The sequence below is a fragment of the Temnothorax americanus genome, unplaced genomic scaffold (assembly GCF_048541705.1).
Source record: "Temnothorax americanus isolate GAGA-0224 unplaced genomic scaffold, ASM4854170v1 Scaffold21, whole genome shotgun sequence".
Lineage (NCBI taxonomy): Eukaryota > Metazoa > Arthropoda > Insecta > Hymenoptera > Formicidae > Temnothorax > Temnothorax americanus.
In genome coordinates, this window is record NW_027509349.1 from 2,510,787 (window position 1) to 2,537,314 (window position 26,528).

The 26,528-nt window shown below is 41.5% G+C and overlaps 1 protein-coding gene across 1 annotated transcript in view; it reads left to right on the forward strand.

The window, feature by feature from the left end:
• Window positions 1-26,042, forward strand: part of LOC143897928 (interleukin-1 receptor accessory protein-like 1-B) — a 168,117-nt gene extending 142,075 nt beyond the window's left edge. Inside the window, exons 4-7 of the mRNA XM_077406918.1 lie at window positions 5,975-6,105; window positions 7,235-7,399; window positions 13,310-13,447; window positions 19,135-26,042. Coding sequence (XP_077263044.1) covers window positions 5,975-6,105; window positions 7,235-7,399; window positions 13,310-13,447; window positions 19,135-19,616 — 916 coding nt within the window. The 3' untranslated portion in view covers window positions 19,617-26,042. The remainder of the gene's footprint in view (window positions 1-5,974; window positions 6,106-7,234; window positions 7,400-13,309; window positions 13,448-19,134) is intronic.
• The last annotated feature ends 486 nt before the right edge of the window (window positions 26,043-26,528 follow it).

The following is a 26,528-nucleotide window of genomic DNA, read 5'->3' on the forward strand; positions in this document are numbered from 1 at the left end:
AGGGCGAGCGGCCAGAAGAGGCAAAACGCCAGAGCGACGAAAAACGGGAGAGGTATTAACCTGCGATTCGTTATTTCGGGAAAGAACAGTGCGATCGCGATGGCGATTTCTAGGCACGTGGTGAAAAAAAAATCGACCCGCGACCGTATACGATCGAAAATGAAAGGAATCACAGCGGATTCAATGATTTCATTCCTGGAGGGAGAAAGAGAAGAAGCTTATTAATCTAATTCCGTAAATTTGTGCATTGAATCTCTCTCAGCTTAATTGAATGATCTTGAAAGGTTAAACGCGGGATCGACGAAGAAATCGGAAACAGGCGAGAGAAATTAAGAAAGCGGGTATAAAACGGGGAAAATTGTGATCAACTTAAGTTATAACTTAAATATTTCGTCGATCTGACTGCCTTTTCGGCTATTCGCTTTACCAATGTTCATTAAACTCCGGTGAATAATTTCGCGACGCGATTGAACGTCACTTTAACTCGCTCGCCCGCGCAGTCGATACCGACCCCTTTAACCCTTTGCGATCAAAACTTCTCGCAAATGAGCGAAATCAAAAGTATTTCGTTCTCGATTTCGTCTGATCGGTCGACCTATAAACGTGAATCAAAGAATTTTTACTACCTCGGAGGAATTTATGGCGATCTCAAAAACATAATTTGTCGTCGGAATTGCATGCGGATACCGCAGATTACGAGCGCTTGAAGAATTATGCAACAAGTTATGTCGCAACGCATTATGATGTCGAGTCCAACTCGATATATTTCTTTTTCCCGATGTGACTTGAATTCAACGCCGCAACAGGATTACGTAACACAAATGTATACTCGTATTTTGTTTCAGACTTCCAAAACCAGATCAATCAATCAATACTGAAATCAATTTAATTAAGTTTTCTTGCATTTTAAAGTCTTGGCATTACTCTGCTTATCTTCTTCACAAACTTATGAATCCAATTCGATGATTTAAAATTGCAAGGAGGTACTTTTCCTCGCGAATTTTCTATCGAATTCCCGTGCAAATGTGCGCGAATCTCGTTGAGCCTAATAAAATAATCGCGTTAATCCGCCGGACATTTTCGCCAATCCCGGGCACGTGCGCGTTCGTGAACGATCGATCGGTTTACGCGATCGCGCGCGAATTGAATTAGGGGAGAGTATAACCGAGAGCTTACGGGATATTCAAGCGGGGCCGGTTAATCGCGGAAATGTCGTCGCGTGCCGGCGCGGCGGCGCGGCGTACCCGCGCGCTCTCGTGAATTTAATCGCCCCCGCCGCGGACGCGCTAATTCGTCACGCGACGCGTGCGTCGCGTCCTGACCAATTTACTTTCGCACCTCTGCCACGACCGCAAATCGCACGCGCTTCCCACGTGACTATCCCTCGGCGGATCGGCGCGCTACTCATTTTTTATTTACGTCCCTTAAAGTGGGGCGTGGGACGGAGTGTGCTGAGCCTCGTGGTCGACAATGTAATAGGTACCTTATTTTCCGCGAAGTCGCGCTATTCAATTTAATCCGCTATCGCAATTGTATCCGATTACGTTCGGACTATATTTATGAGGGACGCGTGCAAAGATAATATATTCGCGCGAACGAAAGAGAAAAAAAGAGAGAGAGAGAGAATATGTGTTCTCCAAACGCGTCCGAACTTCGGCGAATCGAGCGTTCGGGGAAAAAAAAAGCGAGAAAATAAATGCGACTCGATGGAAACATTACGTCGGGGCTGAGACGCGCTGAAATGGAATACGAATCAAACTCGAATTCGAATGAGAGCGTGTGCCGTTCGACGCGACGCGACGCGGCAATTTTCTAGAAATGCCACGCGCTCCTAACGCACCCGCATCGAACAATTATTGCGACAATTGCGCCGACAATTGTTCGTTAATTGCGGGCGAGCTGATCCCTAATGAGGACACTGCACGTGTGCGACGTTATTGCGCGGCGGGCACGTCACGCGGAATAAGAGAAGCGGCGGAAAGACTATTATTATGGCAAACAATCATCAATCATCGGTAATAATTATTATATTTATTACATTATTATATGTGATCTATCATGTAATTATTTGCAACGTTATATGTCGCAACATACATCAATTTGTGTATTGTAGCGCGTGACGTCATAAGTAATTAAGTAATGGCATTAATATTACAATTGCACTATTATTATTATAAAATCGTTCGGTTGCTAAAAAGTCTATACAAATAAGAAACGCGTAATTGTGTTTATTCGCGTTATACACTTTTACTTCACTCTACTCGATTTATTGGCTCTCCGTCATTTCTATGTATAAAAAGTAGTTTTTGTCGTCGTAATTTTTATTTCAATTAAAAATATGAAATGCGAAATAAATCGCTCTACGGATACGTACGTAAAAGCGTCGTTTTTCGATAACGAGAAACGGATTAAAAGTGGTTTCGAAGTTCTTCGCAGATTTTTAATTGTCGAGATTCGCTGGAGTTTTTAATATTGTAAAAATAATACACAATGTTACTATTAACGACAATCCGTTTTTCATTTTATAACGATCTCAATATTTATACAAGCAAATCAATCAGATAACTTATACAAGTTTTATTAATTTAAAATCTTGTATTAGCTTTTTTTTTTAAGTTTTTAAAAGTTTTAGTATACGATTTTTGTAATTGATAGGATTTGTAGATCAATTTTTTAAATCTTACATTAAAAAGGTCTTATCTATCTGTTTCAAAGAAAATTTACGTTCCAATGTCACGCATTCTATATTCTCGGATGCGGCGTTTGGATCCGATCGATCGATCAGCATGGAGAGTTCGCGGGAAAGGCCGCGGCGGTTCGACGTATGATGCCATCGATTGGAATAGTTTTAATCAACTTAACGGGCCGGAATTTATAGAGCGTTCGTAGAAACGGGTCGCCCGTGTTACTCGCGGCACTTTAATCGAATAAAAAGCCACCGCAATACCTAGAACGGATAACCAATGGTGTCCCTTCTGCCCCTTCGTCTTGATCGCTCTAAATTACGACGATCCTGAATCATCCACGTGTCGATGATCGAGATATCGCTCGTTCAGTTCCGCAAAGGGTTCGAGAGTCTTCTTTTTATCCTCTTTCGTGGATTTTCGAAGAGACTTAATGTGGCACGAGTTTCTGACCTAAGGATGCAAAAAAGGTGATTAAATGAAAGATTATAAAATAAAACGACCACTTCTTTAATATAATCTAATTTTTCAATATAATCTTTTTTTATTTCAATACATTTTTAAAACGATGAATCGATTTTTCTATATTAAGAAAATTCTGAATTTTTGTTCTTAAAACAGTTTAACTTATTAACTATATGAAGATCACTTCTTCATTACCGCTCTAAAGCCTCAATTTAGCCTCTAATGATTATTTTTTATTTTCATAATTGAAGTCCGATTTGCGTGGAAAAAATTTACCAATGACGAAAAAGTGATTTCCACAATGTTAAACTATTTTAAGGACAGAAATTTAGAATATTTTTTGAATGGTATAGAGAAATTGATTCATCGTTCTAAAAAAATAAAAATTATTGAATTAAGATGGTTGTTTTATTTTATCTTTTTTTTTTTTATATCTTGGCCCGGAAACTTTTGGATCTTACTACACGGCGAAGCGGAATTGCGGGATGCGTTTGTTATGCATTCAGCATCCAACGGTTTGGATCCGGCGATAGTCGGATCCGCAGAATGCGACTCGCCTCGCCTCACATCGCCTCCGCTATCGATTGTGCCAAGCACGCCGTGCGGTATCGCGGACACGCGATTTATTCGGTAAAGGTAAAGCGCACGTTTGGCAAATTGCGGAGAAAGCGGCACCGGTCGATGCGCACGATTTTCATAAATGTCATCGCGAGCGCATAAACGTCAGGCACGAGCGTGCCATGCCCCGATCCCGTTGGATCCCGACTAGCGGGGTGGAGGAGTACGAAACGAACGGGAGCGGAAGGGTAAAAAAGACCGTCATTTTCGGCCGACTCATCGGCCTTCACGCCTTCACGGGTCGGTGCAATTGGTGCAAATCGAGCGGGAATCGAGTTTTTAATTAATAAACCATACATATGCGCTGAATTCCGGGGACGCGCGCGTATCCGAGGTATTTTCGGCGGTCCTCGCTGGAAAAAAAATAATAATAATAATGACGGGTTCGCCGTTCCGCGAGAAAATGACAGCGGCGAGCAGTGAAAGTCAATATTTTCGAATATCGATGGCTCGTACATATTTTGAAGCTACACTGAGAAAAAAATGCGAACGATTTATCTACGCTGAACGCGTCTCTCTCGCGTCAACGCGCGACCTTCCGAAGCGGAATTTATAATATATCGATGCTGTAACCGTATTGGGCCTCCTAGCGATGTTACGCTAAAAGTTTCCCAATTTTTTGCGTTTTCACGAATTCGCGACAATTCGTGAAAGTCGCAGATACTAGCGAAAATCGGGATATATCTCGCGCCCGCGAGACTTTCGACGCCAGAACGATTTTCTTCCAATGTGAGCGTTTCGTGAAACTGATCATGAAACGCATGCATTCGCACGCGGCAATATCCGACTAGGCTCGTATCAAAAAATCATCTGTTAATTATCTAATAAATCTAATTAATTGTCTCTCTGCCTCTCTCTCTCTCTCTCTCATTTTACACGAAATGTGCTCCATCGCCCGTTAATCGGGTACCACATGCTTACACCCGCTTCCTCCACTCGCTCATTCCGAAACGCCGAATTTATTTGTTTGCCGCGTCCGCATTTCGCTTTTGTTGCGCCGCGCCGCGGGCGAGACGGCGCGGCGCGGGTGCGAGCGGACGGGCCCGAATGAATGAAATTACGCGATGAGAATTAATTGTGCGGGTAAGTCATCGCGCGGCGTGCCGGGCCGGCCGAATCGGCCGCGCTCGTAATTAAATTAGCAGTTAGCACGGCGAAATGGTCCGCACGTTAAACGATTGTGTATAGGTAACAGGGTGGACGACGTGTGCGCGGGCCCCTCGCTCTTTCGCGGCTTTCGTTACACCGCCGAATCGCCGAATGAAACGCGGGACCTTTGTTTTTCTGTTTATCATTCGCGCGCAGCGGGAAAGGTGGTTTGTTCTCGCGTCCGGTCGGCGACCAGCCGAAAAAAGTAGAACGAGCGCCGCGCGACGCGAAACGCACGCGCCTCAAAATGCATTCTAGATTGCAAAACGCGAATGGGGAAAAAAAATGTGCAATAATGTCGGACTTTTTTTCGCGCTGCAATATCCACGCGAGATGTAACCGGAGATTTGAAAAACGGATGCCGCGTCGACTACGTCGACGCTTAACTCGCGTCACGCAAATGTCTGCGACAGAATTTTTTATTAATTCCTGTATTGGGAAATGGACATCACAGGTTTTATTCTTTCCATGTAGATTGACAGATTTGATTGCCGCGGAGACCTGTGGACTCTTGGAAGAATCTTTGGACCATAAAGTCCTTGGAGATTCGATGGCAGAGTTCTCTTAAAGCTAATCTCTAAAGTTTCGTCCCTCGTGACAGTTTTATTCTTATTAAAAATTTGGTAATTAAACTGCAAAGGAAATCTTTATATAATTGAATTTGATTGAGATTAATTGAAAATTGAGAATTTGATGGAACGACTTTCTTCGACGTGCACAAAAATAAGCTTAAAGTTTTTAAAGTCCTCCGAATCCCCGAAGGGACTCAAAGTTTTCAAACCGAATTAATCAAAATTAAGATTGAATGGATCAGATAGGTCGATAGGAAATAAGTGTATCAAAATTATATTTTTCAAATCTCTAACGCACAGAGATATCTTTTGTTTTTCCTTAAAGAATTTTTATTTGTTTTAAAAAAATATAAAAATTTATATCTTTAAAACATTAAAATTATTTTTCTTTAAAGAATTTTTCTCTTAGGGATAGTTCTCTTTAATCCACGTCATGCAATTATTAAAAATCCACTAATTGTTTTTGATCCGCGTTTCTGTTTGCAGGGAGAACGATCAGATAATCGGCTCCTACTTGGAGATTGTGGACGTCACTCTTGAGGATTACGGCGAGTACAAATGCGAAGTCAGCAACGGCGTCGACGAGGAGATCACATTGGCAGCTCATGTGTTGCGAGGTCAGTATATAAGACTACGCGAAATCTCTTCAACTTCTCTTTGTCATCGTAAATTTTGAATAAAAACAGGATTGAAGAATCCCGCATTGAATTTATTTTTTTATTTATTAATTTGTATTTATATTTCTTATATTAATTTAATACTTTTATATACGCGTTTTTTACGTGAATTTATCATTGAACGTTAATTTCTGGCGTTTTTTCAACGTAACATTTACTTTTTTTTTAAATACTATATCGAAATCCCAAAAGCTTTTTATGCGAAATGAGATCTGCAATATACGCGGCGGATGTAATTAAATAATTCCGTTTGTTATTTACTGGTCGTGATTGTTAATTACAGCTCGACGCAAAACGCACTCGATCAATCTGAATGCTTTATTATTTGCGTATAAAAACAGACTAGCGTCAAATTCATTTTAATAATCGGTGGAAATGTCCGGGAAACATATATCGGTCAACTAGCAAACCGCGCGCACGCTGACGACCCGCTTTATCGGTTTTAATTATTACAAATTAGTTTCGCGGACGTTACAACGCGACGCAACGCGACGATAGAATCTTCTTTTTGAATTGGACTCAGATTTAATTCACCGTCAAATTTAATAGCGCGTGCATTTACACACTGTATTGTTGCTATACCTTAATATTATTTTATGGTGAAAAGAAAGCAAAATAACTCTTTTATCTTTGCGCAAAAATCTCTATTTGTATTTTTTTATCAGAGTTAAAAAATTTTGGGATTAAATCATCCCTTTATTAGGATTTATTTATAGACCAATATTTCTGAAGTTCGAAGAGAACTTCGATTTCTTTTGATTTTAATATTATATTTATGTCATTACTAATTTGAACTATGTTTTTAGGATTTATTTATTTAGAGATAAATGTTTTTGAAATTTAAAAAGAATTTTGGTTTATTTTTCTAATCTTTTTTATATTTATTTTACTGATTTTGCTTATAAACAATTTAATTGGGTTTGGAATCTTTTTTTAGAATTTGTGCAGTTTTATTATTTAATCGGATCGTATCGCCTTACAGATTTTGTTTTATCACTACGCATCACAGTTATATTTACTACTTTTGCTTTCCCGATAAAATCTCGAGCTATCTCTCTTTGATTTGCAGAGCCCCAGTTCGTATTGAGTCTTCCGAATGGATCCTGGCGAAAGTCTCTCCTGCTGGCAGTTCTCGTCCTCGTGCTGCTGCTATCAGCCGGTGCATTTTACGCGCGTTGCTGGCTGCCACTCGCACTGTTTTGCAGAGACAAGTTCGGCCACCTCGAGGAGAGCGGTGAGCTCACAAATCATAAATAACTTCCCCGCGCGATTTCCGCCATTCTGCGATCGCAGTAAGAAATCCTCGAGAACTACGGATATTCTGGAATTTCGTAGAAATTTGGAAATCGAAGCCCGAAGACCTGTAAAATCCCAGTTCTCCGCTCGTATTTTCCAAGAGCTTAAAGATACCGTAAAATCAACGACTGGTTCAACTTCTTGGAACTTCTCGTCGGGGTTTGATCGCTCAGTCGCGCGAATTCTCTTTTTATTCTTAAGAGTGCTCCAAAACGCGAAAATCTTATGATTAAAAAATAAAAACACGCTTTTATGAGACAGAGAAATCCTCGAACCCGAAAATCCGGGGTCCCGGAAATCTCCCGGAAAACGCCAAGGAGCAGAATTTAATTTTCTCCGTCTAAGACCTTACTTTCCACCCTCCTAGACTATCCTAATTTAAAGGCCTCTAAAACAGAATCTCGTTATCTAAAGACAAGGATACGGCTTGACATAAAATTCGAAGTCGCACGAATCGCGAGGATTTTTCCTTAATCCCGAGACTAAGGGGGATCCTGATGGGCTGAAGGCTCCTCGCTCCATCCTCCTTTTATCCCACTTGCTGGTCCGCTTTTTTTTGCGACGACAAATTCGCCGCGGCAAGGTGGGCGGGGAGACGCTGTCGGGATAATTATCAGCAACGCTTTTTCGTCCACTTAATTGCGACTCTTAATTACCGCGAGAAGTACCGCGAGACTCCGGCAGGGAAATTGAAGTGGCTGTTCCTTGACCTCTTTTTTTTATCGTATTTCCTACCTCTCGCCGATCGCCGTTTTAATCCCTGAAGGGCTTTCTTTTCTTCTCAGCTTTCCTTCAATTTGTTTAAATATTTTAAATAATATGCTGATATAGCGGCGCGATCCGCGTAGAGGAATCCATTCCCAGGCGCTTCCGTTTCAAGATCCCTCTAGATCTCCAAACCCCTTGTTTCTCCAACTGCATCGTCCCGGGGTCTTATACGTATTGCAAATTGAAAGGAGTGGGTTTTTTTTATAGGATTTCTTATCTTAAAAGAACACGAGACTCGAGGGAGGATAATTTTGTAGGTGAGAGAAAACGCAGCAACCTTTGTTTCGCAGCTGCATAATTTCAACGCACCGTCTCTCGCGCACACAATAATACACCAGAATAAGAATAAGAAATCATAATAATGACCTCATAAGAATTCGTCTAGAAAGAGAAGTGTGAGAAAAATGATAATCTTGGGTCCTGGAAAATCGAGTTACAGTCTTTGGTAATCTTAGAACTTAAAAATTTTAGATTTCACGGAATTGCAAAGTTGTGATTCTGAAACATTCTGATTTTTCTAAAAGCAGTCGGAAAATACAAAAGAATCTCGCAAGACAGGAATCCAGGAATGGCGGGGAGGGTCTTGAGAAAAGTCTTTCGAAAGTAGAAAATTCCGCCGAATTTTAATCCATCTAAAAGCATCAAGGAAAAGAACAGAAGAGGAGTAGAAGGGAGGGAAAAGAAGCATTTTCGCAGGCACAAAAGACGACGGCGGCGTCGTTTTATTCCTTTAGGACATTTTCCAGGAGGAAGAGTTCGCGTAAATAGGAGCCTCGATCTAGTTGAGGCTTAATGAGCTGCGTCCTTCCTTTTTTCTCTGGGTTTTTTTTTTCGTTTCCTCCTCTTTCCTTCCTCCTTTTTGCTCACCTAACCGATCGCACTTTAATTCTTCCCGCCCTTTCGCAATTTACTTAAGTAACGCTAATTCCGCCGGGGGCAGGAACTTTCAAAGGATTTTACGCGGTCCCTTCTCTCTCTCTTTCTCGGCGTCGGCGTCGCCGTCGTTGCGCCGGGCGCTTCAATACTGCAGACACGCTGTAATATGAACGATGTAACTCGTTACACCGAGGTTCTCTCTTTGCATATTACGTTTAACAATTACGGCGGGATTATTACCGGCGTTTAGTCGTGACTCACGATTAAAAATGAGGTAGAGAAAGATTTAGTTCCTCCCCTTTCAGCTTGAAAACAGTAAAAATAAATACATAGAAACGTATTATATTTATTTACGGAGGAAATATAGAAAACACGTTCAAATTCTGCATCAGTTATAATGAAATGTCATATTAACCACGTTGTCACATATCACTTTAAATTTGTGGAAGAGAATTGTTTTTACATAGTTTTCCGAACTCTCGACTATTTGTGGAAAAATCGAAATTCTATAAAAGACTTTTCTATTTGCGCATTAGTTTAATAAACCGCTATCGGCGTTTACGCGGGGGGGAATTTTTTTTTCTAAATTTATCGTTTTTTTCTAATTTTCTGGTGAAGAAACTATACAACGAATCAATGCGAAATTTGGCATGTGGATTTATTTATCTCTTATCTATTCACAAAAAAATTAAAAATCATTTTCTCCCAAAAATACGCCTCTCACTCCCCTCGACGCGCAATGATCCCCAGTTGACGACGGTGTGCACGATTTGAGTCTTCCCATTAATCCTGCAACAAAAACCCAAGAACATTTTACTTTACACACATGTAGCTATCGTTTGACGAAAAAAAAAAGCAATACGTTCAATATTTTTTGGTTTGTAACGAAAAGATCGATCTATTTTTTTGGATCAATCGATATTTTGAGTTCAAAACATCACCGGATCCTCAATTTTTTTTTGCTTCGTTCGAGGAAATGATTTTTAATTTTTTGTGAATAGATAAGAGATAAATAAATCCACATGCCAAATTTCGCATTAATCCGCGTTGTATAGTTTCTTCACTAAAAAATTAGAAAAACGATAAATTTAACGAAAAAAAAAAAAGAAATTCCTCCCTTAAACATATGGGAAATATATGTATAAAGCACGTTCAAATTCTGCATCAGTTATGATAAAAAATGTCATATTAACCACGTTGTCACATATCACTTTGAATTTTTTTACGTAGTTTTTTTAACTCTGGGCTATCCGTGGAAATATCGAAATTCCATAAAATACTTCTCTCTTTGCATATTGTTTTAATACTACGGGATTGTTACCGGCGTTCAAACACGCCTTGCGATTAAAAATAATGAGTTAAGGAAAAAAATACCTGTTCTTTCAGCTTAAAAACAATAGGTATAAATACGTGGAAATGTATTTATTAATGAAGGAATATAATTCAAACTCCGCACCAATTATGATAAAAAATGTCATATTAACCACGTTGTCACATATCATTTATTTATGAAAAAAAAAATTTTCGCACAGTCCGGGCTATATATGGAAAAATTGAAGTCCCACGAGGGACTTCTCTTGTCGCATTAGTTTAACAATTGCGATAGCATTTAAACTGGTTTCGCGATAAAAAAATAATGAAAGTAGGAATTATTCACTTTCTTTCCTTTCAGTTTGAAAACAATAATATAGGTATACTTAAATACGTGGAAACATATACTTTTCATATAAATGCGCGCTTTCAAATTCTGCAGTTATAATAAAATATTAACCACATATTATTTGTGGAAAGAAAATGTTTTGACACTGTTTTTATAATTTCGGGCTATCTTTGGAAAAATCGAAGTTCCAGAGTCGCGTCTCGTTTTTCTAAATTTACGAATTTGTCGGACTTTTCTCGTACCTATACCCAGTTCTCGTCCCGTCCGGAGAGTTTCTTCGGTTTCCGCCCTCTAGAATTTCAAATAAAACGTCAGGGAATAGAGGGCGACTAAAGAACACGTCGTGCCGACCTAAATCTTCGCGACAGCTCCACCTCCTCGACGTCGTTTACCCTCACGCGCGCCGACGAGGAGAGCAGAGCGTCGTCGCCGAGCTGCAGCGTCGCGTCGGGCCCCAATTACGGCGGGGCCGGCAATTTGCGGCATTAGCCATGCAACGAGATATCATTAGGCCGGTCGGCTGCTCCGCGGTCGGGTCCGACCGAGATGATACCGTCACGTCGTGCCGAGGATCTCGGCCGGTCGAGTAAACGAGCACGCCGCGCCGCCGCGGCGGATCGCGCTAATGGCAACGGGCGACGTCTCGCGCGCCGCGAGTTCCCGGAATTCGCCGGTAATCGTCGTAATTTTCTCTCTCCGCGTCCCCGTATAAGGCGGGCGATGTCGTGGGACATTCGTTCGCTCGTGAGAAATCGAGCGCGACAACGCGACGTTTCCGCCGCGCCGGCCGGAGACACTTTCGCGAGAGAGAAAGAGAGAGCGGGGCCCGCGCTGGTGGGCCTCTCCGACTCGATCAGTCCGCTAATTGCAAAAGAAGTGTGTAAGATTACGTGGACAGTCGCTTGTATAATTTTACATCCTTTCTTGCAGCTTAAAACGTTTATCAAAAAATCTAATTCTTTCAAAACTGTACAGTCATGATTCTCTGGAGCTTGGATCTTTTTAAAAGTAATCTGAAATTCCCAAAGTTACAGGAAGAAAGATTTCTACAAATCTTAAAACAAAACAGCGATATGTATATAATAATTACGCATTGCGTGATATATTTCACTGTGACAGAGTTTCGATGTGCCTTATGTACGTTTTTAAACTTAATAAGTTAGTGTTACACTCTTTATTTCGCCTTTCTGCTTTTGGTTCTTCTTCGCTCGACAGTCTTAACTGGAACATTCAAAAAACCAAGATTGGTTTGATTTAATGCTTCTTTGACGACGAAAAAAATTGCATTGGTCCGCTGGATCCGGCGGATGAATATTTAAGGGAACGAAATTTACCCATTAAATATTTGTGCGTTTTTAATTTAAATTTTCAAGCTGCGCTTCACGAGTTGCTCGAAAAACGATTATGTTTACTTCGCGATGAAATACGGAATTACTGTTGAACATCAGCTAAGACGTTGATATACGCTAATTTCCTAAAGCGGTGTGCAAATGCTTTCGTTAACGTTACGTTTCGCCTTAACCCAGCGAGGCGTTCGATTAGGCGACATTTTGCAATTATTTAAACGATCTCGGTAACGATCGTGGTCTTAATTGTCGCGGGAGCCATTCCGCGTTCGCCGTTTCCTTCAAGATCCCTCCCCGGTATTCCGCGCGCGTACGATCCGATAAATAAACGTCAGAATTACGGTAAAACTAAAGGGCGACGTCGTAATCGATTCCCTTAACCGCCGTTTCCTCCCGCGCCCCGTCATACAAACGCCCTCGCCCATTACGGCGCACATTATTTACCTCTATGGGACATTTTGCGCGCATAGTGGCGGCGCGCGAGCGATAACGATTTAATCTATTTCTCGAGTGAACGGTTATACGCGCACGCGCGCGCGCGCGGCTTCGACCACGCGGAAAATAAATTTCGAGTAAACGGAAGCGATAATGCGCGAATTATTACGCCCTCTTCCCTCCCCCCAACCTTTCTATCTCCCATCTCATCATCCTGTCCCACTTAAACTCGTTCTCGGGATCGCACGAGATTCGCGGAGGAACGCCAAATTCCTGTTTTATATTCATAAGGGGGCGCGAATCTTCCTCCTTCCGACAGAGCTCAATTGGTGCCCCTTATTATTATCACGTCGGAAAGTTATTTAATCTGTTCTGAACTTTGTGTCCGATCGATTTTGAGTGGTTCGAGGATCGATCGAAAGAAAATCAAAGACGTCGACCTAAAAATTCCAATATTTATTGCATATACCTTGTGTTTTCTAAAAAGGTTCGTTAACCCTTGAATCCGTGAAAGAACTCAAAGGAAGATTCTTAACTACATTCTTATGAATATACACATTGCGAGGACATAGTTAAGGTTTCTATGAAAATTATCCGGAAGGGTTAAGGGAAAAAGGGTATAAGGGAGACCGAAAGAGACGTGCAAACTCATTTATCTGTCCACGAATTGAACTAACTGTTTTACGACCCCGTTTTGGTTCGGCTTGGCCCAGTTGACGGGGGAGCGCGAGTAATCACGAAACCGCATGACTATGCATTGCAGACGGGAAGGAATGCGACGCCCTGGTGTGCTACCACGAGAAGGACTCGAGCCTGGTGATCGGCATTGTGATACCCACGCTGGAGTCCAGGCATCGGTACAAGTGCGCGGCGCTGGAGTTGTCTCAGCTGAATCACAATTGTAAGTACCCCACGGCCACTACCGCCGTTAATTAGCGGCGACGACGACACCACCTCCCCCTCTCCAACCCCCTCCTTCTCCCTCCTCACGTCGGTTAATTACGTAGTCTCGTAGCGACAGCTACGGAAATATCCGCGGAATACGAGAGTATACCCACTTCGAGGAGACGCACCTGTGCTCCTTTCCCCCCCTCGATCCCTCGAGTCATTTCTCAATTTTTTCCCTCGACGATACTCATGGCGCTTTCAAGGATTTCAAGAGGAAGAGGTTTGTTTAAGTTATTTCGTCTCTCTTCTTTTGAACGGTCGTCTCGCTTCCTAGAATCGCGAGAAGTCGTTCACGTAAAGTTCCAAATTTCTTTTGAATTTACGCGTTATCGAATTTTTTCCGTAAACGTTGCGAGAGAGAAAGAAATAGAAAGATGAAGAAAAAGGAAGAAAGAGAGAACGGAGTATCGAATTCAGTAGCAGTGACATGCACGAAAAAGATCTTTATCGCGTTATATATATAAGGAATGAAGACTCTCCTTTAAAAACAAAGAAGAATAGAGAGACGGTGAAAAAGGAAAGGGGAAAAAGAAGAGAGAGAAAGAGAGAGAGAGAGAGAAAAAGACAGAATAAACGTCGTGCACTCGATGAGACTCCCTATATACGGGGTTTATTTTGCGGTGCATCCCGCGGCGATGCGGCCCGTATGCGGCGAATATAAGCGCGGGTTGGCGAGGGGGGAGGGACGAGGGGGTGGATATTTCAGTAGCGGCGAATGTGGGCCACGAATTGCGGTTCGATATAAGCAACTTTACAGGGGGGGTGCGCAGTTTATGAATTAGAGCTAAATAAAAGCTAAATAAAAGTCGCCCTTCTCTCGCTCGGATCCACGAGAGCGGTCGCGCGAAATCGGATTAGCTTCCGGCGATAATACGACGGAGGTATTATCGATCGCGGTTTCGTCGAGAGAGACGAGAGGCGGAATTAGAGAGGCGCGTAATATGGACGCGTTGCGTCTCTTGCGGATCCACACACAAATTAAGACAAAGATCAAACGCGATGCATGTATTGTAAGAGGCGTGGGTGTAACGCGGGATGGGAATTGCAACCGTTATTATTTACGTGAAACTGAATTAAAGATTACAATATGTCATCGAATTGCAATGTGCAAATAACGTAAGAGGAATATAATTTAAATTGAAGATTTGAAAATGTAGAATGCTCTATTGGAAAATGTCAAAATCTATTTTGATGCAGAGATTTTAAGAATACTAATTAATATATAATTGACTGTTTTTTTTTATTTTTTTATTTAAAAGCATTACGGAATTGCAATCGCCATTATTTATATGAGATCGAATTATAGTTGATTGTTTTGATACAATTTTTTAATTTAAAAGTCTTTACGCATCTATATCGTTTCCTTTTTCTCATTATTTTAGTGCTCTCAGCTCTCACGCTTTAAAGGAAATCGGGATATTTTTGCGCGAAGGCTCGAGTCTATTTCTTGAATCTCTAAAATTACGGGACCGTGAAGGTACCCAATTATGCGCGCATAGATTCCTAAACCACAAAGGCACGCAATTGGATCGAATTGCGCGTCGGAACAGAGGGAAGCCATCAGCAAAATACGCGTCGTTCTTCTCTCCGTTTTGTTCTGCCGCTGCCAGTCCGATTGTAACATCGAAACCACGTGGTTAACAATGTGGGGCAATTTCTCTTTCTCTCTTTCTTCTCTCTGTCTCGTCTCTTTTTCCGCTTCTCACGCGACGGCTCGGCGATCCTGCTACCACGTGGTATTAGCGCGGGGAATTTGTCGGGGCAATTTATTTCAGTACAAAGACGATTTGCAACCCGGCGGACCGCGGACCCGATCACGGAAAGATCGTTATTCGTGCGGAGATGCGCGGAAGAGGGGGAGGGTCCTCGCGGTATAACCGGAAGCAATGGGGACCTTACGGTGAATCGTGGGAATCACGGCAACTTGGTAACTTGATGGCAAATTGAATTAGAAAGTTCGCCGCTCTCTCGGCCGCGGAGTGTCTCGTTTGTCTCCGCGCGGTATCGAATTAGGTGCACGGGGAATCCCATGTGTACGACCGCGATATTTTCGGGCCGCGAAATTGGCGGGGGATAGGACGTGGATGGGTGCCGGGAGTCGCGTGGATATAGGAAGACGTATAGCGTAAACGCGAATCACGAGGAATATCCTGCATTTAAAATCTGATTAATGTCATAATGGACGGGAGTAAAACTGGCACTAGTAAAGCGAACTGAAGTAATTATCAAGCTAACAAACGGGATGGAGATATAATTAGTATCTTGATTCGCGTTGGCAAATCAATAAAATTATAATCAAAATTGGTACGAATAAACTATGGTAATTATAATTATCGAGCTGAAGCAGCTGTCAACCGGAATGGAAAATATAAGCTTGTACGATATCTCGATTTGTATCGTCAAATCAGATGTATTATATTGATTTAAATGAAAGTGACGAAACTGACAAATTGAGATAATCACCAACCCCGTCAACACAGGGACAAAAAATACTGAAGAAGAAAAGATATTGAAAAAAAATCTACAAAGCAGAATATAAGGAATATAAATAAGAGGAATTTGAGGAATATAAAGGAATGTAAGCAAGAATCTTGCTAAGAACAATTATTGTAGCCGATAATTTTTTTCTAATTGTTCAGTTTGTCATTCCACCCTGAGCCGATCATTCCGTACGCGTAGTGTGTATTCTGTATAAGTATACGCGCATCGAGCTGCGAACAAGCAGCCAGCTCGTAGCTCTCTCTCTCAGAGATTGCGCGCTTCGCTCTCAGACAACATTAGCGAGCTGATTACAATCGTCCGATTAGCCGACACGCTCGTTACCTTTACTGTTCTAAGCCGATTGCGCGGAGCACGGAATGCGTTCTATCGTTCTCCAATGGGGTGCGCGATCGGGTAACGTGCACGGGTCAAACGCCCCGTCGTCGGTTCTGTATCCCCGACCCTAAATATACACCGTCGCGCACGCCTTGGCACACCGTGTACTCTGCTAATTACGATATCCTGATAACACACGGCTTATGACTTTGCCTGCATCCGGCCTGCGCATGATGGCCGCCGCCGCCGAGTTGTGCTTCGAGGTAGCGAAAGGGGGGCGCGGGCTACCCCGGAGGATTTAACGCAATGAACTTCGGCGCGACGACGCTGGTCCAGCAGGTCAGCCGGCCGAACGTTTGATAGTCAATGAACAAAGTTTGCTATCAAAGCGACCGGGATTTCGCGTGTCCGCAAGGGACTCGTGATTTTCTCCCGGTATACGCGAGGTACCCAGGGGCCAGACTTCGGAAAGTTTCGCCGCCCGTTCACGAGTGACGATGACGTGCCAATCAGCCCTCGAACCTGGGTCCTCTACTCGCGGTTCGATTAATCCCAACACTTACTACGGGGATCTTCGTTGACCTCGGTAAATTTGAATTTTGATGAAACTCCCAGGACCTATCGCACTGTATACCCGAGATCGGGAGTACTTCGGTGTCCGTTCACGGTTGAGTAACTCCCTTCGATCTCTCGCAACGGGGATTTTATTATAAGTTACGTTAACTAGTTTCGCGGCGTAACCAAAGTTATAATTCGCAAATCGATCCTTCGGACCGTACATAAGAATTAACGCCCTTAATCGGAAATGACTGATCAAAAATTTAACTCTTCGCGGCCGAATAAGCTATTTCGTAAATTCGTGCATTGAATCGCTCGGTTTAATTAAATAATCTTAAACATTACTGGTTGCGGAAAAGAAAATTAAAGTTTATGTGGGCTCTATGAAGAAATTGGAAATAGGCGAGATAAATTTCTGGTATAGCCTTTTCGGCGGCGTTTTATAAAATTCTTTAGACGCCATCGAATAATTTCGCTTTATTATAAACATATTGCTTTAACTTCTCGCTCGCTCACAGTCGATACCGATCCCAACTATATTTCTCGCAAATGAGCGAGGATCAAGTATTTCGTCCTTAATCTGATCTGATTGATCCAACGTGAATCAAAGAATGTTTATTACAGAGGAATGTATGGAGATCTTAAAAATATATTTTGCTGCTCATAATTGCATACAAATTCGAATACTTAAAGACCTATGCAGTACACTGTGACAAAGTACAACTCGATAGGATCGCAAAAGAGTAAAAAGCGAGTTGCTTCCAATTCTTCAGCTTCGAAATCGAGAGTACAATTTTGTTAAACGGAGACGTGAATCTAAGGAATTAAAAAGGATATAACAGCACAATTGAATTACTAAATAGATTACTTACATGTTCGCACGGAGATCGAATAGCGTCGATCGAATCTCCTCCCTCAAGATCCCTCTCTTTAATCCTCGGGCTTACAATTTGACGAAACACGTTTCCCAAATTGAGTTGCTCACCTTCTCGACAGCTGTCTGTCAGAGAGAGCACCTCTGGAGAGGGAACACCATTTTTTCAACGGTTCCTGATTTAATACCGATTTTAATCAAACTCGGCGTATTTGCACACACACACGCACGCACGCACGCACGTACGAACGCACGCATACTTCGGCTCCCCGTTTCATTCGGAGTTAACAAAGTTTTCCCTGGAAACAACGGGGCGTAACGCCGGCATCTATTTAGTCGATCAGTTTTTGCTAAGCTCGCCTGCATCAAGGCCGGATATACACGGTGGCGCGCGGTATAACTCATACATTATCCCGGGTGGCAGAGGGAACTCCCGGGTCTTTTTATTGCTTGCGCGCCGCACCGCCGCCGGTTTGCTTTCACTTTATCGCCCGTGAAATCCAGCCGTCCGCTCCGCCCGCGGCGCGCGGACAATATTTCCAGAGTGCCTCTGGGAAAGTGTATAAATTCAGCGCGACGCCGGCCGAGTTGACTCTGTAATCGGACCGCGAACGAACCCCCTAAAAAAATATATATATATCGCGACTCCCCCCGACGCCTCTGTCGAAAATTGAGATTTATCTGCGCTTCCGATAGTAATCGTGCGATAACGCCGATAACGCGCACTTCTCAAGTGTCTCATTATCAAGAAATTATCAGGGAAGCTCTTAACTTGGAGAAACCACTCTGTCCGAGCTGTCAAGAAAAACCGATTTTAAAGAATTTGGGACGATTTTCTATCATCTCTGAGAGGATTTTTTGATTCTGAGAATATTGAAATTTCCTTCTCTGAAATTTTCCGAAGCTTGCGAATTATTTCTGTTTTTAATTCCTAGTTTGAATCTTCCGATGCAACGCGATTTTTTTTCAATTCTTGAGAGTGATTTAATTACGTAAAGACGCAGAACTGGAACCATATAAAAATAGAATTAGAATCGATGAAATCAAGATTATCTGTAAATTATTAATTAAAAATATAACACTAATATTTTAATATTAAATATTAAATTAATATTTATCATTAAAAGAGTGACATGTTAATTGTTAATTATAATTTATTATTTTGTATTTAATAATTTATATAATTTAATTTGATAATTTATGATGTTTAATCAGCGTAATATCATATAATTTCAGCTTATATAAATATGTCTTTTCTTTACTTTTATTAATTAATTTATTTTTACTCTTGACTTTCTCATCCACTTTTATAACTAAATTATTGTTGCTGAAGAAGACTAAATACAATCGAAATGTTCGAAACGTTTTAAATACTTAGTGGTATTTCGCAGGGAGCCTGGAGATCAGTCCGCACGCCAACACGGCCCGGCGAGTCATCGTCGTGCTCAGCCCCGCTTCCCTGGACAACATCTGGACGGACGCAAGCGTCGGCGCGGTCCTGAAGCAGCTGTCCTCGCTGCCGACCCGGGCGATCGTCGTTACGCTGAAGAGACTGCCGAGCACGACGGCGACGATCGCGAAGCGATCGCGGCGTGATCGCCGCGACGCCGACAGCATCTCCTTCGACCGGCTGAAGATCCTGTCCTGGCAGGACGGCGGTGGCGGCGGCAGCGGAGACGGCAGCAACGGCAGCACCACGTTCGGTAGCGGCGGTCACAAGTTCTGGTACAAACTGAGGCTGGCGATGCCGGCGATGCGGCCGGTCGCGTCCGAGACCGTTGGCTGCCAATCGGTCGCGATGATAGTGCAGGCTAACGGCAAGTGCGGACAGCAAAAGGCACGCTCGCGCGAGAGCCTGGAGGTCCTTGTCTAAGGATCACGCGGATGGGAGTGCGAGACGCTCATCTCAAGCCGTGGTTCCCACGAGAGGAATCTTCTCGACCGATTTCCACACCGATCCGATTTGCCAATCTTGGAATCCCCTCGAGGCGAGAGGGTCTCGAGGTCGCGTCTGTGCGATTCCGATCCCGAGGATCCCCGCGCGAGAGGAATCCTTTCGCTTTTGATATCGATTCGGCGGAAGAATTGCGAGGCGACCTCGACTTCGGCGGCGGCGGCGACGGCCTCAGAAGTCTCAGGATCTCCGTTCCGATCCCTCTCGAGAATCCCGGCGAGAGGAATCTTTCGTTCGTGATACCGATTTTCGGGAAGAAATCGCGAAGCGAGACGTCGCGATGCCGAATCTCGCGCGAAGGGCCTCGGGGCCCTTGCTTAGGACGTTAATTTTCAAGACGAGAATTCCGCGAAAGGTACGATTGTTGTCCTTGATAAGAGAGAAAAAAAAATCGCGGAGCTCCTTTTCGATTTCGGTCGCGAAATTTGAAGCGAAACTCGAGAGATTGGAAGGCACGGTCTTCATCGATCTGGAGATGGTGCGAATTATAAGAAACAGGCGAAAAAGGCGCGTCGCGACTTTGTGACGTTATCACATCGCGATCGATTTTCTCGCGAATCGCGTCGAGATTGGAAAGCAAATTCGATTTAGCGTCGCGACGTCGCGACGCGAAGGAGAAGCTGCGGGCGCGCGGCACCGCGAAATAGAATCAAATAACGTCAGTTCCGGAATCTTCCTTAGATTCCCGGAAGCTTGATTCTCTCGCCCGAGTTTTTAAGCTCGAAATTATGAACTCTTCAACCTTAGGTCGCGCGATCTTCGGTCGAAGAGGCTCGATCTTAAATTAGGGAAAAGAATTTCGTTGAAATCGCGAATCTCTCGTACCGAAATGCGCGATTTTTCGTGATCCACGCGGCAAATCTGTTCGCGCCTCTCGAACATCCGTGTAGCTGGCGGACTATATACATTTGGAATGCAGTTACGTAAGGGGGAACGCCTAAACGGGAATTTATGCGAGGTGCAACTGCTTTCAACTGCATCGACGTGGCAGTGCGAGTCGGCGGTGCGAAGCGTGAATTTGCTATACTCGTGATAAGTTCGCGGCTCGTGATAAGTTCGATGGAAATGTTGAAGACGTAGGGACCTTTGTACAATTTTTTTTTTATCGTCGGACGAGTGAACTTTTTGATAAGATGTAAAAATTGGGAGGTATTCCCCGTTAACAGGGACGGTACAGAGACAGAAGGGACGAAGGATTGTTTGGCGCGGATGTGCTGATCATTGAAAGTGAGTTCGATACTTTGTGAATGCAATGTTTTTTAATGCAGCGGCTTCTACGCAATTGAAAGTTTTAATATTGTATTGCGTAATATTTATTTCAAAATGAAGAGATCGCGACTTATTTCCTTTCACTGACTGACACACATTGCGTGAAAGAACGTAAAAAACAGTGACTGAAAAGATGTGTACTGTGATCGGAGATTTTTTAATCCTTGAATTTTAGGATTCTTTGCATCTTGTGTTCTTAAAGTTTTAGATCCCAAACTTCTTGAAACTTTGAATTTTTAAGTCTCTTCGGACAAATCAAGATTTTTCTATTTGTTGAATTTTTGAATTTCTCGAATTACAAGTTCTTATTTGCGAAGAATGAGAAATTGTCAACAAAAAAGCCTCCGTGAGATTTTAAATAAATATATTAAGGCTTGATAATCAAAAAGACGAGGACCCTCGCACAACTCGACGCTTATCTGTTTGCTGAATTGACGATGTGAAGGATACGTAGCAGTCGGAGATTCTTTAATCTTTGAATTTTTCTTCTTTAAAACTTATATTCTTGAAGATTTGATTTTGGTAATCTTTGGAATTTAGAAATTATTTTTATTTAAAAATGTATCGAAATTAAGTTTTGCAAAAAAAATTCGATAAATACTAAATTTTGGTAAATTTAAAAGATTAGGAATCAATTTTTTAAAAAGTTTGTAGTCAAATTTTGTAATAAACATTCTAAAGTTTCGCTTTACGTAACATTTCAACCATTTGTTCCAAATAGAGAGCTAAAGTAAAGTCTTTCTCGCTTAGGAAGTCCGTTTTAACTCCATCTTCCTTTATTTTATAATACTTTATCCCGTTTCTGCATTTTTATTTTTATTTTTTCTTTTTACATCAATTTTTTGTTATGTATTTCTTTTTATAAATAGTCTACATAAAGGAAATATACTTCTGCCAATATTTTACAAATCTTTGTTAAGGCTATTTATAGAAAAGATTCAACAACTAGCCTCGAGATTAATATTAAAAAATTTGATAGAGAATCTAATGTTTTCATAAAATTGTTAAATGATTCAAAATCATAAAATTCCAAGTCTGGGCAATTTAAGGATATAATCCTAATGATTTTTTAGTGCATAAAATTTTTGCAAAATTTTTTGTACGAGCGAGAGTGCGATTACTAACTCTAAACAGTGGGGGCTGATTTAATTAAATCCTTTGCAGGCATTTAATCAACTGAACGAGGAGACGAAATTATAAAAATGTATCATCGTTATGCACGTAATCATGAAAATTTCTCCGTGTATAAATAATTTAAATACTCCCGGCAGGGAGTCTATTTGCTTTCCACAATCGACGATCGATTTCGTTATCCCAGCATTCCGACTGTTCCGAAGGTCGAAAAGAGTGTGGAGAGATGGAATTGCGCGGTCTTCCTTCTCGCGTGCGTGATGATAGCTTCATTATCGACGTTCCATTGTCCTTTCCTTTTTTAACACGCCGCTGTTTTTTGTAATATATTGGGAGTTTATATTTATTTAGCTAGTTACGTTATATTTATATATACCTTTGCGTAAGTTTTAGCCAAACCCTTTAACCGGTAAAACAGCTTCTGAAGTTCCGTTCGAAGGCGACTGAAGGATCTTCGAAGAAATTCGAGAGTCTGAAAAAATTCAAAACGCACACGCCGTTTAGGTGTTAACACATTGCCATGGTGATCACTTGTGACTGACGCTATCAAAATTTTTCAAAACGCTTGTAAAAAGTAAATACCGTTTAACATAAAATTATGATTTAATTATATCACACACAATATATTTATCATATTTCATCATATTCTATTATATTTTTTTAATTTTATCATATTTTTATATATTTGTGATAATGCAAATTCTACTGTAGCGTACATGGTAAGTCACATAAAAATCGCTGGGGCAGGCAACGTGTTATATATCTGAATATTCCTAAATATCCGATGTATAAAAATCTCGAATATATATATTATATATATTATATAATATATATATATATATATATATATATTGTATATATTATATTATATATATATTATATATTTATATATTTTATATAATATATATAATTTATATCGGAAACTGCGTGCGAATACCGGTTAAAGGGTTACGCAATCGCGGATTCGCGCCGCGGTGCGTTGCGCCGTTGACACCGTCGGCGACGTCTTTCTAAAGATCCGGTCTTGTCTCGGGGGCCGTAACGGGGCGATTCCCCGTTAACGCTCGGCGCAAGCCCGGATCAGCTGCCTCGGTACGTTAATGTATAAGCGTTTTATACTGTTTTATATATGGGGACGCTCCTCGAGACTGTCCTGGAACTCCCCGGGCGCACAATCGGTGTCGGTAATCGTCGCTTGTCGCAATTCATCTCCCGGGAGCGAGACTGGGGGCCGGGGGGGGGGCAACACGCGGTTTCTCGGCCCCCTCCCCGAATATCCGGACGCTCGATAAACGATATTTTCTCACGTGTCCTTGCGTTCCTGAAATTTTTTCACCTCGGGTATTCTAAATTTAGCTCGTGCAACGAATCAGTAAAATGAATGCAGGATTCGATAAATCGAGGTTCTGAATTCGTAAAATTTTAATTGCCGAAGCTCCGTTGTTTATCCGCGAGCTTCGCGAGTTTAATCATTGTCCCATACCTCTCACATCGCAATCGCATTTTACCGGAGAGAGGATTCATCCCACTCTCATCCAGTAATTATATATATATATATATATATATATATATATATATATATATATATATATATATAATTTAACTGTTGGTTTATCCGTAACATGCACATGTTTCCTTCCGCGAAGAGGAAAGGTTTGAAGCTCGTTATCTCCGTTAATATTTGGAGATTTCTGTCCTCCAAGGGACGCAGTACCACAATTTATTTATCCTCGGTTACCCTTGGGATTAGTTTATGCCGCGGGAACCCCGAATCGGGGCCCCGGTGCGGCGCATACGAAATCCGGAGGAACTTTCGCACAGGTGGTACCACGCACGAGAGAGCGACGGGCAACAATAAAGATAGAGTAGGGGATAAGTGTTATCTGTAGTTACTATCGTGATTATAGCTTAGGCGATCGAGCTGTGGTAAGAGGGGGAGGGAGGGAGGGAGGGGGGGAAATAAGGGGTGAGCTTAATTTTTAACGTCGATAGCGATTATTCTCTTTACTGTCAGTATTACGACACACTAGTGTACTCGTCTCGCCGGGATGCCAGCAAGGATCATTGCAAAGGATGATCTGCGAGCCGAGTAAGCAGAGTATATAGATGTAGAGCTATATTTGAACGGCCTGTTTCGCGAAGGGGGGAAGGCAGAGGGAGACCTCGAATTGATTTCCCGGAGGTAGGACGCGTATCGTCGCTCTCGAATATCTAGGGTACCCTGAGAGAGGCCGAGAGCTTCTCGCAAAGCAACCTCGCGGCTGCCACAAATCAAATTATTTATTGGACTTAGATAAGAGAGAAAAATTTTCAGCCGCAGGAATATAGTAAATTTAATTGAAATTCCTATTCCAATTCCTAAGGAAATTAGTTGTCTAGGGATAAAAAAGTTAATTAAATTCTCCGTTCCAATTTCGAGAAATTTCAGACTTTTATACAACTTTTTCTCTGACTTTTTTTAAGGTTGAACGCTGCCTACTGAATCTAATAACCGCAGGGCAAATAACGTGATTTAACGGACTGGATAATTTAAAAAGAGGATTGAAAATCAAATAAAGACAATAGGGGCGTTTGAACCAAGCTATGTTTTAATGCGTAAATTTATTGTGAAATTAATCTAAAACGTAACAAACGTTTCGATCTAAATCAGGTCATCCTCAGTATCAAAATATAAACGTTTCGAGCTGAATAATTTAATAAGATCTAACAGAAATCTGACAAACAGACGGGTCCTTCTTTCGCAAGCAAGCCGTTCATTTTTCTTCTTTTTTTTTTTGTAACCTTTCTTACCGGTATTATCGTTGCGCATTGCTCTTCGCCGATAAGGCGAATTAGCGAACAATTTAATTAATTAATTAGTCTTTGTATTTCGACAATAAAGTTTCTCTCTTTCTAGAATCCTAGGAGTAGCGCGGGACTTGCGTATACATTCTTCTTTTTACTATAGATAGCTTACTCGACGAGGGAGGACGAAGATATAAGTTTGGGATCGTATAATTCTAGATAAATGTTTACGTACTGTACGCCTGACTGATTGCGTCGACTGTTTGACGGTTGAGAGTAATAAAATAGGCACGTGTAAGACGTTCTAATTGTTTATAGCGGGGCATGTGTGTGTGTGTGTGTGTGTTGGCGGCGGTTGAGGATAATTCCTTGTATATGCTGTGCGAGGTCCTGTCCAAGGGCTATCCAGATAGCTGTAAGCGACCTATTAGAGGAATAACTCTAGTTTACCAACACCTTGTTTATCATACCTGTTTTCCCTTGCGCTTTAGGTTTAACGAACGCTTCGATACCTTTCTCTCGCTCAATTTCGACGGAACGGCTCTCGTCGTCGGAAGATCAATCGATTCGACCAACGACTAATTCTATTTATTGATTCCACCCGCTGATAGCCGCGGGTACTTTCGAAACGAGTAACTTTACGTAGTCCGTTAAGTAACGAAGAGCATCGAGCCGCGTCCAGTTGCGTGTACTTACATACCTTTAATTAGAAGCATATCCTAATCTCTTTGCCGCTTTGAATTCCTTTACTCGAGCCGTCGATATTCGTTCGACTCCTTTTTTTGTAATTTTAATTTATTATTTATTCTGCGTTTTTGATAAGCACGTGTAATCTTGTTCTTGGTGAGAAATAAAGAGTTGGAGAGACCTACGATCGGTGTGCAATGTAAGTTTACGCATATCTCCTTGTAAAGAAGAAAAAAAAGGAACTACTTTGTAAGGCAAGCGTGTTTTGTATCGAGGACATAGAGACTCCTGAATGTATCGACTTTGATTATCATCGCCGTAACGTATATACAATTGATGGGATCCTCGTTTTTAGATCGACGATGTAACATGTTGTGTAAGCTATCGTTAAGATAATTAAAGGACAATGTAATTAAAAAACAGGAAAGTAGAGGAAAAAAATACATATAACGATGGAGTAATTATCATAAATAATCATTTGTATCTATATTTCGTTTACAATGTTTACGTTACATAATGTAGGCACTTGTATGTAAGGTACTGTAATTCGTTTTCACCTAAAAGTACAATACACCTGTCTACATACATTAATAAATATTGATAATGATGATTACAAATACGATTGCGTTTCATGTAATAATGTACGGAACACGTACCCTGGAATCCGTCGTGAGTAGCGCCTTTTCAATCCTTTTCCTGATACTAGTATTAACGCAGCTTCAAATAATTATGTTAACATCGACTTCAATAATTATTTGAATAATATCAAAGTACAACATATATATATATATATATATATATATATATATATATATATATATATGTGTGTATATCATATAGAGCAATACTATACGATATACAATATATACTTATATGTATCGTATACAATAATACATAATTGTACTATATGATATATCGTATAATACAATGATACGTAATCATAATCATATTACATCGTAC